Genomic DNA, 16,544 nt, shown 5'->3' on the forward strand with positions numbered 1-16,544 from the left:
CACCAGACAAAGAGATGCAGCTCTGTCACCAGACAGAGAGATGCAGCCTCCACCACCAGACAGAGAGATGCAGCCTCCACCACCAGACGGAGAGATGCAGACTCCATCACCAGACGGAGAGATGCAGACTCCATCACCAGACGGAGAGATGCAGCCTCCACCACCAGACAGAGAGATGAAGCCTCCACCACCAGACGGAGAGATGCAGCCTCCACCACCAGACGGAGAGATGCAGACTCCATCACCAGACGAGAGATGCAGCCTCCATCACCACACAGAGAGATGCAGCCTCCGCCACCAGACGGAGAGATGCAGCCTCCGTCACCAGACAGAGAGATGCAGCCTCCATCACCAAACGGAGAGATGCAGCTTCCCCCACCAGACGGAGAGATGCAGCCTCTGTCACCAGATGGAGAGTTGTGGCCTCCGTCACCAGGCAGAGAGATGCAGCCTCCGTCACCAGACAAAGAGATGCAGCTCTGTCACCAGACAGAAAGATGCAGCCTCCGTCACCAGACAGAGAGATGCAGTCTCCACCAACAGACAGAGAGATGAAGACTCCATCACCAGACAGAGAGATGCAGCCTCCGCCACCAGACGGAGAGATGCAGCCTCCACCAACAGACGGAGAGATGCAGCCTCCGCCACCAGACGGAGAGATGCAGCCTCCGTCACCAGAGAGATGCAGTCTCCGCCAACAGATGGAGAGATGCAGTCTTCATCACCAGACAGAGAGATGCAGCCTCCACCAACAGACGGAAAGATGAAGACTCCATCACCAGACGGAGAGATGCAGCCTCTGTCACCAGACAGAGAGATGCCGTCTCCGCCAACAGACGGAGAGATGCAGCCTCTGCCATCAGACAGAGAGATGCAGCCTCCATTAAAAGACGGAGAGATGCAGCCTCCACCACCAGACGGAGAGATGCAGCCTCCGCCACCAGATGGAGAGATGCAGCCTCTGGCATCAGACAGAGAGATGCAGCCTCCACCAACAGACGGAGAGATGCAGCCTTGGTCACTCACCAGACGGAGAGATGCAGCCACCACCACCAGACGGAGAGATGTAGCCTCCGTCACCAGACAGAGAGATGCAGCCTCCACCAACAGATGGAGAGATGCAGCCTTGGTCACTCACCAGACGGAGAGATGCAGCCACCACCACCAGACGGAGAGATGCAGCCTCTGTCACCAGATGGAGAGATGCAGACTCCATCACCAGACAGAGAGATGCGGCCTACGCCACCAGACGGAGAGATGCAGCCTCCGTCACCAGCCGGAGAGATGGAGCCTCCGCCACCAGACAGAGAGATGGAGCCTCCACCACCAGACGGATAGATCAGCCTCCGTCACCAGACAGAGAGATGCAGCCTCCACCAACAGACGGAGAGATGAAGACTCCATCACCAGATAGAGAGATGCAGCCTCTGTCACCAGACGGAGAGATGCGGCCTACGCCACCAGACGGAGAGATGCGGCCTCTGTCACCAGCCGGAGAGATGAAGCCTCCATCACCCGACAGAGAGATGCAGTCTCCGCCAACAGATGGAGAGATGCAGTCTTGGTCACTCACCAGACAGAGAGATGCGGCCTCTACCACCAGACAGAGAGATGCAGTCTCCACCACCAGACGGAGAGATGCAGCCTCCACCACCAGACAGAGAGATGCAGCCTCCCCCACCAGACGGAGAGATGCAGCCTCTACCACCAGACAGAGAGATGCAGCCTTCACCGACAGACGGAGAGATGCAGACTCCACCCCCAGATGGAGAGATACAGCCTCCATCACCAGACAGAGAGATGCAGTCTCCGCGATCAGACGGAGAGATGCAGCCTCTGTCACCAGACGGAGAGATGCAGCCTCTGTCACCAGACAGAGAGATGCAGTCTCCGCGATCAGACGGAGAGATGCAGCCTCTGTCACCAGACAGAGAGATGCAGACTCCATCACCAGACGGAGAGATGCAGCCTCTGTCACCAGACCGAGAGATGCAGCCTCCACCACCAGACGGAGAGATGCAGCCTCCACCAACAGACGGAGAGATGCAGCCTCCACCACCAGACAGAGAGATGCAGCCTCCACCACCAGACGGAGAGATGCAGACTCCATCACCAGACGGAGAGATGCAGCCTCCACCACCAGACAGAGAGATGCAACCTCCACCACCAGACGGAGAGATGCAGCCTCCGTCACCAGACAGAGAGATGAAGCCTCCACCACCAGACAGAGAGATGCAGCCTCCACCACCAGACAGAGAGATGCAGACTCCTTCACCAGACGGAGAGATGCAGCCTCCATCACCAGACAGAGAGATGCAGCCTACGCCACCAGACGGAGAGATGCAGCTTCCACCACCAAACGGAGAGATGCAGCTTCCCCCACCAGACGGAGAGATGCAGCCTCTGCCATCAGACAGAGAGATGCAGCTTCCATTAAAAGACGGAGAGATGCAGCCTCTGTCACCAGATGGAGAGTTGCGGCCTACGCCACCAGACAGAGAGATGCAGCCTCCGTCACCAGACAAAGAGATGCAGCTCTGTCACCAGACAGAAAGATGCAGCCTCCGTCACCAGACAGAGAGATGTAGCCTCCGTCACCAGACAGAGATGCAGTCTCTACCAACAGACAGAGAGATGAAGACTCCATCACCAGACAGAGAGATGCAGCCTCCACCACCAGACAGAGAGATGCAGCCTCCGTCACCAGACGGAGAGATGCAGCCTCCGTCACCAGACAGAGAGATGCAGCCTCCGCCACCAGATGGAGAGATGCAGCCTCCACCAACAGACGGAGAGATGCAGCCTCCGCCACCAGTCGGAGAGATGCAGCTTCCGCCACCAGACGGAGAGATGCAGCCTCCACCACCAGACGGAGACATGCAGCCTCCGTCACCAGAGAGATCCAGCCTCCACCAACAGACGGAGAGATGCAGTCTCCGCCAACAGATGGAGAGATGCAGTCTTCATCACCAGACAGAGAGATGCAGCCTCCACCAACAGACGGAAAGATGAAGACTCCATCACCAGACGGAGAGATGCAGCCTCTGTCACCAGACAGAGAGATGCAGCCTCCACCAACAGACGGAGAGATGCAGCCTCCGCCACCAGATGGAGAGATGCAGCTTCCGCCACCAGACAGAGAGATGCAGCCTCCACCACCAGACAGAGAGATGCATCCTCCGTCACCAGACAGAGAGATGCAGCCTCCACCAACAGAAGGAGAGATGCAGCCTTGGTCACTCACCAGAAGGAGAGATGCAGCCACCACCACCAGACGGAGAGATGCAGCCTCTGTCACCAGATGGAGAGATGCAGCCTCCGTCACCAGACAGAGAGATGCAGACTCCATCACCAGACAGAGAGATGCGGCCTACGCCACCAGACGGAGAGATGCAGCCTCTGACACCAGCCGGAGAGATGGAGCCTCCACCACCAGACAGAGAGATGGAGCCTCCACCACCAGACGGATAGATGCAGCCTCCATCACCAGAAGGAGAGATGCGGCCTCTGTCACCAGCCGGAGAGATGGAGCCTCCATCACCCGACAGAGAGATGCAGTTTCCGCCAACAGATGGAGAGATGCAGTCTTGGTCACTCACCAGACAGAGAGATGCGGCCTACGCCACCAGACGGAGAGATGCAGCCTCCCCCACCAGACGGAGAGATGCAGCCTCCACCACCAGACAGAGAGATGCAGCCTTCACCGACAGACGGAGAGATGCAGACTCCGCCACCAGATGGAGAGATGCAGGCTCCGCCATCAGACGGAGAGATGCAGCCTCTATCACCAGACAGAGAGATGCAGCCTCCACCACCAGACGGAGAGATGCAGCCTTCACCGACAGACGGAGAGATGCAGCCTCCGCCACCAGATGGAGAGATGCAGGCTCCACCCCCAGATGGAGAGATACAGCCTCCATCACCAGACAGAGAGATGCAGCCTCCACCAACAGATGCAGAGATGCAGCCTCCATCACCAGACAGAGAGATGCAGCCTTCACCACCAGATGGAGAGATGCAGCCTCAACCACCAGACGGAGAGATGCAGCCTCCACCCCCAGATGGAGAGATGCAGCCTCCACCAACAGACAGAGAGATGCAGCCTCCACCAACAGATGGAGAGATGCAGCCTCCACCAACAGACGGAGAGATGCAGCTTCAGCCACCAGACGGAGAGATGCAGCCTCCATCACCAGACGGAGAGATGCAGCCTCGGTCACCAGACAGTAAGATGCAGCCTCTCTCTCCAGGTATTGTTGTATAGCATTTTAGGACCCAAGTGCAATTTTCCTGATTCATGCACTTATATCAACACAATGGTACAGCACCCCACACAATATATCTTTCACAATAACATTAAATAAAGTGTTCCAAAGAAATACTTCAGTAGGACTTGAAGTTCTTTTCTTGCTTTTATTAACAATCTTCCAGTTAAAAAAGAAACGTAGCAATGCACTTATATAGGTATAATTCAAATTACCCTTATATAGGCATAGAAATCATATCCATATTTAGACATAGCCCATGCAGTCCTAATACAGGCATGGCAACTTCCACTAGTTCAAAAAAGCCCCAACGATTTCTTGGAAAACTCGGCTTCAGCTGTCAGGGACATCCACTTTCTTGAATATTGATTTGTCCTAGAAATCATGGCGTTTTCAAAGAACTACCGTTCTTTGGTGACGTTATTATGTCCGACTTTACGTCAAACCAGGCACCTTCAAGGTATAAATATGCCCACACTTGCCCTAGCAAACACACAGTGGTTTGGAGCAGTTCGACTATCTACTTGCCCGATGCAGCTCGCTACAGCAAGTGCCGAAGGAAGTTGACCCTCCAGCTGACGCACTGACAGAGAGGCGGCTTTTCTCTCGCTGAGAATCCAGCTCCAGTGTTTCCAAGCTCCCCTTGCGTGGTGTTGGGAAATCGAGTCCGGAGACAGAGATACCAGACCTCCTTCATTCTAAAGCCAAGGTACGGAGCTAATTGGACCCTAAGAGAAATCTTGGATAGATTCTTGGCAAAGAAACAAAACCTTTACTACACCTCACTTACTTCTTCCCTCATACTAGACCTAGGTTAGGTACATTGGGGAAGGCGTATTTTAGAAGCACCAGTTGAGTACTTTTAGTCTTTGTTATTTATGTATGTATTTTATGGCTTATTTATTTATTTATTTATTAAGCAATTTGTATTGCGCAAACTCAACCCGAAGGTGTCAAGGCGCCTATCGAAAATAAATCAGCAAATACAACAGCACTACTACAGGTAGGCACGTACAAAGAGATAGGTCTTTAGGGCAGATCTAAAGGCTTGAAGAGTGGAAAGAGACCTAACCTCAAGAGGGAGAGCATTCCACCATTTAGGGGCCAGATTGGAAAAGGCCTTGCCACCCCATCTAGTCTTCCGAACCCGAGGAACGGAGAGGAGGAGTCTATTAGAGGAACGAAGGTTCCTACCAGGATTATAGCGGGAGAGGATGCATCCAATCCCGGTGGGGCTGGTCTTAGCTAAGGCCTTATACACCATGCACATGGACTTAAAATAAATGCGGTCCACAACAGGAAGCCAGTGGAGTTGCTTCCTAGCAGCGGTGGCAGAGGCACGTTGGGGTAGATCGAGAACAAATCTGGCCGCTGCGTTCTGAACCACCTGCAAGCGCTGCAGCTCGGACTTATTAAGTCCAGCATACAGCGCATTGCAATAGTCCAGACGCGAGCCCAGTAGGGCAACAGCCAGTTGCTTTCTTGCCTGTAAAGACAGGTAGTGCCTGATTTTCCTAAGGATGTGGATAATCCCCCAACAGGTCGATACAGTCCTGCTGACCTGTTGGCACATGCTAAGGATAGGGTCAATCATGACCCCCAAGTTTTTCGCTGAGGATGTGAGATCCGGGCAGGCACCTAAGGAGTCCGGCCACCATTCGGCGGACCAGATGTCCTCCCTCCCTCCAAACACCATCACCTCAGTCTTCTCCCCGTTCAGTTTCAATGAATTGTGGATCATCCATTGGCCGACTGCCTCCATACAGGATCTAAAATTGGCGGCAGTCGACGTAACTGATTGGGAGAGAGAGACGAGGATCTGAGTGTCGTCCGCGTAGGAGACTACCTCCATCCCATAGGATCTAATAAGTCTGGCAAGGGGGGTCACATAGATATTAAAAAGGGTATGGCTAAGCGCTGACCCCTGAGGGACCCCACAATGCACAGACAGGGATGGAGATAGAAACTGACCCAGCATCACCCTTTGCTCTCTAAGATCGAGAAAAGAGGAAAGGAGTCCCAGAAACCATACCATGCTTTTACAGTATTATTTTATAATACTCTTCTTGCTGTACGCATTATACTTTACAGCCAGTATTACGATTGTAGCAGTTCATTTCTTCTGCATGAGAAAGAAGACTGTTCAATAAATACTTTTATTGAAAACGCCCGTCTCTCTATTTCTCTGCACCTCTGGTGAAACGAAGCATGCACGATTGACTGAGTGAAATATCTATCTATTGTGTCCACGACTCTGAAGATTCGTTTTATCTTGGGGAAACAAAATTGTCATGTTTATGCGGTTGTCAGAAACTAATCCCTTCTTGTTTATTCGAGAAAGTTTATAGTGACCTCTGAGCTATCTGACACTCACAATTAAGTCTAATATATTCGATAGAGACCTAGTCGACCTAAGTCGTACGGAGGATATATTATTCCAATGCGCAGAGCCCATTGGGAATATAGGAACTACACTACATGGCGCCCAACGTTTGGTAAGGCACTCATTTAACGCTAGATACTAGAGTAACTCAGTCGTGCTTTTCACAGAGACCCCCTTTTTCCCGAAAAATACTCCAATAGACGTCTAGAGTGGGTTAAAGGATAAAATATCCGCCATAACTGAGTAGGACGAAAATCCTATTTATTAGTTTTTGGTTTGTTCAACGTTTAAGGATACAGTCTTCCAAAATATTGTACACCTTATCTTTGTTTCCTTGAGGCTTGCTCTGCAAGGCTTTCAACAAAATGTCAGATAGCGACACCGAGAACGGTGGACCGGCAGGCAATAACGCAACCGGTAGAACTGCAACCTGACCGAGCTTTGACGTTACAGGGTTTAATGAAGATGACACGGATGCAATAATCATCCCGTAAAATTTAAGAAAAACTATCACTATAAAGCTTATAACAAATGGCCTCTCATCGAGAGGTGGTAGGGTAATTTTTGTCATAGAGGCACACGAATATTGGCAGACAGAGGTATTCTACTCATGGATTATCTTCCCAGAAGCAAATCCATTAACACATGTGTTCCACTTCTACAAAGTAGAGGAACCTCCAACGGAATACGTTCCTTTCGAGGACATTGAAATTCCATTAACATACCAAGAGCATGCGCTCTGGTTTAAAGGCGCCCTAAAACATCAAAATCACATTACCAGGCTTGGTCCATTGGGTAGACCAGGAGAAACTTGGCCGGTACTAGCCAGCTATACACCACATCCTGCCATTGAACGAATGACAGGTCCAGAACTATTAGTTCAACTAAAACTATTAATCAAAATACATAGACAATTGGTTCAATATGTCATGCGGACTCTAACAGTCCAACCTGCTATCAGGATTCCACAGCAAACCCCATACCAGGGGAACACAAATAAAATTACACCACAGACTATACAATCAGTCATTGGTAAATTACCAGCAAAACGGGAACAAATTCCATTCTGGTTAGCTCAAAAGATTACTCAAAAAGAGGCAGTATTTCCAGATAGTACGCCTCATGAGAAACACAGGATTCTGACAATCTGTTTACCAATGGGGATCGCACCACACTTGGAGGATTGCGACACTTGGGGTACAGTCTTTTCTGCAATCTACACAAAAACACATGGTGTTACGTCTATGGTGGTAATACCAGACGTCCTGAAACAGATTAAAAATGAATACGGGGCAGAGCCTGCTTTAAATCTGTGGATGAAGTTACTTAAAGATTTCAAACAGGTCTCAGCTATAATATTAGCCAATATTAAAGGTGAAGCAGGATCCGTGGCGATCCGCCAAAAACTAAAAGAACTTGATGTAACTGAGCAACCATATGACCTTGCCAGAATAATAGAAAAATCCTATGAAGAACTAGGTAGAGATAGTTTGGGTGGGAAACCAGTTAAGCCCCAACTAACAGAAAATCCTGAAAAGGTTTTTATTAAAAACACTCTCACTACTCCTAAAAAAAAGTGGGAGAATACTAAAAAAAACTTCTAAACAGAAGCGTTCTCAATCCAGAGGTAGGTCTCCTCAAAAGGAGCCCTCTGAAAAGAGGTATAACCTCAGGGACAGGGATAATTTGAGAAAACTTGATAGATACTGATACACGTTCCTATCGTGCCTTTCACACTTCCTCACAGAAATCGGAAAGAAGAGGACGGTCAGAACACAAGGAAGAACGCGTGAAGTCCAAAGACGATCAACAAGTTCCAAAAAATAAGAAACCCCAATTCACCAAGAAGAAGGTAGCAGGTCTAAAAATCAGACATGCCGAGGATCTTGAGGACACAACTAAAGAACTGGGAGTGGGCCCAGACAATGCTGCACAGCGCAGCAGAAGTCACCTTAGCTCGCAAGATCCTGAAGGATCATCTGGAGACAGTGGACTTGAATGAGTACATTCAAGTTGAAACTACCGATACCAGGGTTAGTGTACCCCATAAGTTATATGAAGTAACGCTCAGGATGGAGGGGGACATAACCAGGAAAATAAGAGCACTCTTTTGGGAGAAGCTCTCTAAGGGCTATGACATTCTTCTAGCTGAACAAGACTGGCCACCAAAATTTGTCAGGGAGAGCCCACACGGCGAAGACATGATAATTCCAGCCTTCTCCAACCACATTCTGATTCGTAAAAAATATAATTATGCCAAAAAATTGGCTGTAGCCCAGGCTCCAGCATTATATAAAAATCATGTGGGATGGGATGAGGATTCTCCTAACCAAAAAATCCAGTTAAAAAAATCAACCAACTGCTCAGAGGCAGTATCCAGTGAAGCAAGAAGCTAAAAAACAGATCAGGGAGATCTTAGATCAACTTGAATACCAGGGGGTGATTGAAACATGCACCTCGTCAATGAACAATCCTTTGTTTCCTGTCTCCAAACCAGACAATACATATCGTCTAGTTTTGGACTACAGGCATTTAAACTCTTGTTGCAAAACATTTGCAGTACAAAATGCACACAGTGCAGCACTGATGAATAACATTGTGCGCAAAAAATATAAAACTACATTAGATATTTCTAACGGTTTCTTCTGTCAAAACATTGCACCTGAAAGCAGGTACTTGACCGCTTTCTCAATTATGGGGGCACAGCGTCACTTCTGTTGTCTCCCTCAGGGATTCAAGAATAGTCCAGGGTTATTTTCAGCCAGAGTAACAGAGTTACTACAAAGGTACGATGATGAGGCATTATCTTATGTCGATGACATCTATCTAACAGACGATGACTTGGACAGACACTGGAACAGAGTGAATACCATAATACTTGGTTTCGCTTCTGAAGGGTATAAATTCAACTTTAAAAAATCAAGAATTGCCCACCTCAATGACCTTTTTCTGGGATATGAGTTATCAAGTGAAGGCAAAAGTCTGGCAGCAAACTTTTTAGAGAAATGTGCGCTGCTCCAACCTCCAAAAACGCTGAAAAACTTACAGTCGATTCTAGGTTTCCTGAATTTCGGAAGAACATACATTCTAAACTATGCAGAAAGGGTTAAACCTCTCTACGAAATAATCAAACCTGATTTCAAAACAACGAATTGGACTCAAAAACACACAGAAATCTTACGTTCAATACAAACAAACATGTTACCAATAACACATCTACAGACACGCGTAAACATACGCAACCTTGTAATCCGAATCATCCCAGGGAGATGCGGATTCACGTACTTAACCTTTAATGAAGGTGAAAAAGTACCAATTGCTTACAAATCACACTTGTACACACAAACTGAAAAGAAATTCACTTCAAAAGAAAAAATTCTGACAGCGGTTCAAACTGCAGTAGTGAAAGAGAGAGCACTCGCACAGGGTAAATGCATAACGGTCGTTACTCCTGTACCTGCCTTAGAGGCAGTGACAAAAGCAAGCATTCTGAATGCAAAGGCTTTACATCCAAGATGGATACAATGGGTTAACTCTCTTGCTGCAACAGATGTTAAATACGTTTTTGAGCCCTACTTGAAAACTCAAGAATTTTTACAATACGAACAAGAATGTCCTCTGCCGACTGAAATTCTGCCTCTGGAACAGTACAAATATATAATTTATACAGATGGATCAGCACAGCCCGCAATTGGGGGTAAACAAGCTTATAGTGCTACGTGCGCGATTGTTAAAGGTCGCTGGCACAATGGTAAATTCAGACCTATGGTCACAAAAACACAATCCCTAGGTGAGTGTACAGCTCATCGAGCTGAACTACAGGCTTTCAAGATGGCGCTGGAAAATACCGATCGCGAATTCCCCACAGTCATAGTGTGTGATTCGGATTACTGCGTTCAATCTTACAATGAATACTTGCAGAACTGGGTTCAAAACGGTTTCAAAGATGCAAAAGGTGGCACAATCCGGCATATGTTGCTTTGGGAACAAGTAGTTCTATTACAGAAAGAACTACAAAAAACTCACGTGATTCATACACTGAGTCATCAGCGTGATGGCGTTCACGTTGCACGAAATTCATTGGCTGATGAAGCCGCGAAGGCAGCTGTGCAAACGGCATCCGTAGCTGCAATCACTCGTTCAAAAACAAAAATAGATGGCGAAATAATGCAAGCTGTCGCCGCTTCCAATAAAGACAGCAGTAAAACATTACCAAAAGGCTTTCCACTCAAGTACTCATATATAACTGATGCAAATAATGTTCCTTTTGCTCAAATCCCTGGAGTGGGGGATAGAGTAATTCCAAACATGGAACACAGATTAGGACTAATTTTAGCCGTACATGAAGGGCTCGCCTCTGCACACGCAGGTGTTTCCACCACAGTGTCATTATTAAAGCAAATATACTGGTGGCCACGCATGAGGAAACAGACCAGAAACCATGTTTTGGTATGTGAAATCTGCCAGAAAATGAAGGTTTCAACAGTGAAACACCGGCGCAGACACCCCTTCTAATATCAGATAAACCATTAGCATGTGTTTGCCTGGACCACTGTGGTCCCTTACAAAAGGGATGGCAACTATAGATATATCATGGTCGCAGTGGATTCATGATCAAGATACATTTGGATGTGGCCTCAGCGCTCGGCTGATGCCCGAACTGTTATAAAGATTTGCGAGTCTTTATCGGCACATACACAATCGGCACGCTACATTCTGACCAGGGTCCTGCATTTAGCTCTCGAGCTTACAAAGATGCCATGACCCGCATGCGTGTTGCATTGCGGTACTTAAGTCCATTCCATCCTGAGGGAAATTCGGTAGTGGAAAGACAAAACCACACCTGCCACAAAGAGACACATGGACATCAACATAAAGGCAACAACCCCACCTACCACAATGAGACACATGGACATAAACATTAAGGCACCAACCACACCTGCCTCAAAGAGACACATGGACAGAAACATAAAGGCACCAACCACACCTGCCACAAAGAGACACATGGACAGCAGCATACAGGCATCTACCACACCTGCCACAAAGAGACACATGGACAACAGCATACAGGAACCAACCACACCTGTCACAAAGAGACACATGGACAGCAGCATACAGGAACCAACCACACCTGCCACAAAGAGACACGTGGACAGCACCATACAGGCACCAACCACACCTGCCACAAAGAGACACTTGGACAGCAGCATACAGGCACCAACCACACCTGCCACAAAGAGACACATGGACAGCAGCATACAGGCACCAACCACACCTGCCACAAAGAGACACATGGACATAAACATAAAGGCAACAACCACACCTACCAGAAAGAGACACATGGACAGCAGCATAGAGGCACCTACCACACCTGCCACAAAGAGACACATGGAGAGCAGCATACAGGCACCCACCACACCTGCCACAAAGAGACACATGGACAGCAGTATACAGGCACCAACCACACCTGCCACAAAGAGACACATGGACAGCAGCATACAGGCACCCACCACACCTGCCACAAAGAGACACATGGACATAAACATAAAGGCAACAACCACACCTGCCACGAAGATACACATGGACAGCAACATACAGGCACCAACCACACCTGCCACAAAGAGACACATGGACATAAACATAAAAGCAACAACCCCAACTGCCACAGTGAGATACAAAAAAGAACAGACTGTTCACTACATTAGCAGTCACAGACTAGGGCTCCTTGATGCAGCACTATCTATGGCATACCTCATTGCCATGAATATTTCCAATGTACTTGAAGTCAGGAACGCCAACTTGATGGGCCTTTGGAGTAAGACCAATAACTATAACCCAAAGGGGGACCCCTGAAACACAAAGCATGGAAGAATGAAGTCATTGCTAAGCAGAAAGCATGATGTTTGCGATCCTAAACTCAAACTACAAAGACTGCAAGGGTACTATTAAACACAAATATGCAGCACTGCAAGGGTAAAATACAGTTTGGGAAAATACACAATTCATATGATACATTTTGAACATTTAATCCACAATGCAAGCCAGCATTCGGCCCAGCCACAAACTATTACCCTAGGTGTGTTGGTAGATAAAACTCTCAGTATCTCAAGATAATGGCCAGGGCGAATTAGTCTCCAGAAAGGGATAATCCCACTTGGCCCTCAGAGTTTTATAATGGGGATGAAAAAATAACAAGTGAACTATAGATTCTGAGCTGGCTGTGCAAGAAGGACAAATATCATCAGAGGAAACATTTCAGCGCCACTTGTTACAGAACAGTTTGGTGGGTAAAGTCTTATATTGAATTTGTAAAAACAGTGTCTGTGCCAAAGCAGGGACAATTTCATCAATAGTTTCCTCATAAATAGGAGCAGATTTAAAATGTATACAATTCTGAGTCAAAGTATCCGCCACTTTGGCCATCTCCATCTCCGTTATTGTTTCCCAGTAAATTGCTTTTACCCTGATCTTTGATAATAGAGAAGCCTTTCAGGATTAGACCAATGTGCCTTCATCTAAAGCCTCCTAAGTAGATCACTCAAGGAGCTAAACTATGAGGTCTGCACCACTAAACTAAAAGCATAAACACTGCAAGGGTGCTACTACATAGACAGAAAGTGTACTACTAAATACAAAGCATGAAGACAGAAAGTGTACTACTACATACAAAGCATGAAGACGGAAAGTGTACTACTACATACAAAGCATGAAGACGGAAAGTGTACTACTACATACAAAGCATGAAGACGGAAAGTGTACTACTACATACGGGAGCATGAAGACAGAAAGTGTACTACTACATAGAAAGCATGAAGACGGAAAGTGTACTACTACATACAAAGCATGAAGACGGAAAGTGTACTACTACATACAAAGCATGAAGACGGAAAGTGTACTACTACATACAAAGCATAAAGACGGAAAGTGTATTACTACATACAAAGCATGAAGACGGAAAGTGTACTACTACATACAAGCATGAAGACGGAAAGTGTACTACTAAATACAAAGCATGAAGACAGAAAGTGTACTACTACATACAAAGCATGAAGACAGAAAGTGTACTACTACATACAAAGCATGAAGACGGAAAGTGTACTACTATATACAAAGCATGAATACGGAGAGTTTACTACTACATACAAAGCGTGAAGACGGAAAGTGTACTACTACATACAAAGCATGAAGATGGAAAGTGTACTACTACAAACAAAGCATGAAGACGGAAAGTGTACTACTACATACAAAGCATGAAGACGGAAAGTGTACTACTACATACAAAGCATGTAGATGGAAAGTGTACTACTACATACAAAACATGAAGACGGAAAGTGTACTACTACATATAAAGCATGAAGACGGAAAGTGTACTACTACAAACAAAGCATGAAGACGGAAAGTGTACTACTACATACAAAGCATGAAGACGGAAAGTGTACTACTACATACAAAGCATGTAGATGGAAAGTGTACTACTACATTCAAAGCATGAAGACGGAGAGTGTACTACTACATACAAAGCATGAAGACGGAAAGTGTACTACTACATACAAAGCATGAAGACTGAAAGTGTACTACTACATACAAAGCATGAAGACGGAAAGTGTACTACTACATACAAAGCATGAAGACGGAGAGTGTACTACTACATACAAGCATGAAGACGGAAAGTGTACTACTACAAACAAAGCATGAAGACAGAAAGTGTACTACTACATACAAAGCATGAAGACGGAGAGTGTACTACTACATACAAAGCATGAAGATGGAAAGTGTACTACTACATACAAAGCGTGAAGACAGAAAGTGTACTACTACATACAAAGCATGATGACAGAAAGTGTACTACTACATACAAAGCATGAAGACGGTAAGTGTACTACTACATAAAAAGCATGAGGACGGAAAGTATACTACTACATACAAGCATGAAGACGGAAAGTGTACTACTACATACAAAGCATGAAGACGGAAAGTGTACTACTACATACAAAGCATGAAGACGGAAGGTGTACTACTACAAACAAAGCATGAAGACGGAAAGTGTACTACTACATACAAAGCATGAAGACGGAAAGTGTACTACTACATACAAAGCATGAAGACGGAGAGTGTACTACTACATACAAAGCATGAAGACGGAAAGTGTACTACTACATACAAAGCATGAAGACGGAAAGTGTACTACTACATACAAAGCATGAAGACGGAAAATGTACTACTACAAACAAAGCATGAAGACGGTAAGTGTACTACCACATACAAAGCATGAAGACGGTAAGTGTACTACTACATACATAGCATGAAGACGGAAAGTGTACTACTACATACAAAGCATGAAGACGGAAAGTGTACCACTACATACAAAGCATGAAGACGGAAAGTGTACTACTGCATACAAAGCATGAAGACGGAGAGTGTACTACTACATACAAGCATGAAGACGGAAAGTGTACTACTACATACAAAGCATGAAGACGGAAAGTTTACTACTACATACAAAGCATGAAGACGGAAAGTGTACTACTACATACAAGCATGAAGACGGAAAGTGTACTACTACATACAAAGCATGAAGACGGAAAGTGTACTACTACATACAAAGCATGAAGACGGAAAGTGTACTACTACATACAAGCTTGAAGATGGAAAGTGTACTACTACATACAAAGCATGAAGACAGAGAGTGTACTACTACATACAAGCATGAAGACGGAAAGTGTACTACTACATACAAAGCATGAAGACGGAAAGTGTACTACTACATACAAAGCATGAAGACGGAAAGTGTACTACTACATACAAAGCATGAAGACGGTAAGTGTACTACTACATACAAAGCATGAAGACGGAAAGTGTACTACTACAAACAAAGCATGAAGACGGAAAGTGTACTACTACATACAAAGCATGAAGACGGAAAGTGTACTACTATATACAAGCATGAAGACGGAAAGTGTACTACTACATACAAAGCATGAAGACGGAGAGTGTACTACTACATACAAAGCATGAAGACGGAGAGTGTACTACTACATACAAAGCATGAAGACGGAAAGTGTACTACTACATACAAAGCATGAAGACGGAAAGTGTACTACTACATACAAGCATGAAGACGGAAAGTGTACTACTACATACAAAGAATGAAGACGGAAAGTGTACTACTACATACAAAGCATGAAGACGGAGAGTGTACTACTACATACAAAGCATGAAGACGGAGAGTGTACTACTGCATACAAAGCACGAAGACGGAAAGTGTACTACTACATACAACATAAGAAAGACTGCAAGGGTAGTACTGAACACAAAGCATGAAGTTTAAACTAATAAACTCAAAGCACACGGACTGCGAGGGTATACTAAACACAAAGGAGGCACTACTGGATACAAAGCATGAGGTTTGCGCCCCTAAACTCAAAGACTGAAAGGGTACTACTAAAGACAAAGCATGAAGGATTCAAGGACATACCTAAACATGGCATGGGAAGCCTGTTGGCACCCCAAAACTAAAAGTGATTGCTCAACAGGAAGAACAGAGTGGCATTACTGCTCAAAATAAGAAAGGAGAGGAGTGGGCACCCCAATACATAGCAAGTGTAGGAGACTGAGAAGGCCCCCTAAAACAAGCGAAGCAGAGGGAAATCCTCCCAATGAATGCAGTGGAGGGAGTGGGTGGGAACGGTAGACAAGAGAGGCACACGGAACATGCCACAATTTGGAGCAGTGAATACATATGCTTGTGGTGCTTAAGTTGCATTACACCATACATGAAGGGTGCAGAAGGGAAATGCCACATCAGGGAGGAGTGAATACATGTGTGCGGTGCTGCAGTTGCATTATACCATACATGAAGGAGGCAGAGGGAACATGCCACAACAGGGAGCAGGGAA

The 16,544-nt window shown here is 46.3% G+C and overlaps 1 protein-coding gene across 2 annotated transcripts in view; it reads right to left on the bottom strand.

Moving 5' to 3' along the window:
* Positions 1 to 16,544, bottom strand: part of LOC144761119 (carboxypeptidase M-like) — a 160,861-nt gene that overhangs the window by 127,832 nt on the left and 16,485 nt on the right. For both annotated transcript variants that reach the window (XM_078646577.1, XM_078646575.1), the window contains exon 3: positions 12,400 to 12,497. In XM_078646577.1, coding sequence (XP_078502703.1) covers positions 12,400 to 12,497 — 98 coding nt within the window. The remainder of the gene's footprint in view (positions 1 to 12,399; positions 12,498 to 16,544) is intronic.

The sequence above is a fragment of the Lissotriton helveticus genome, chromosome 5_2, assembly GCF_964261635.1.
Source record: "Lissotriton helveticus chromosome 5_2, aLisHel1.1, whole genome shotgun sequence".
Lineage (NCBI taxonomy): Eukaryota > Metazoa > Chordata > Amphibia > Caudata > Salamandridae > Lissotriton > Lissotriton helveticus.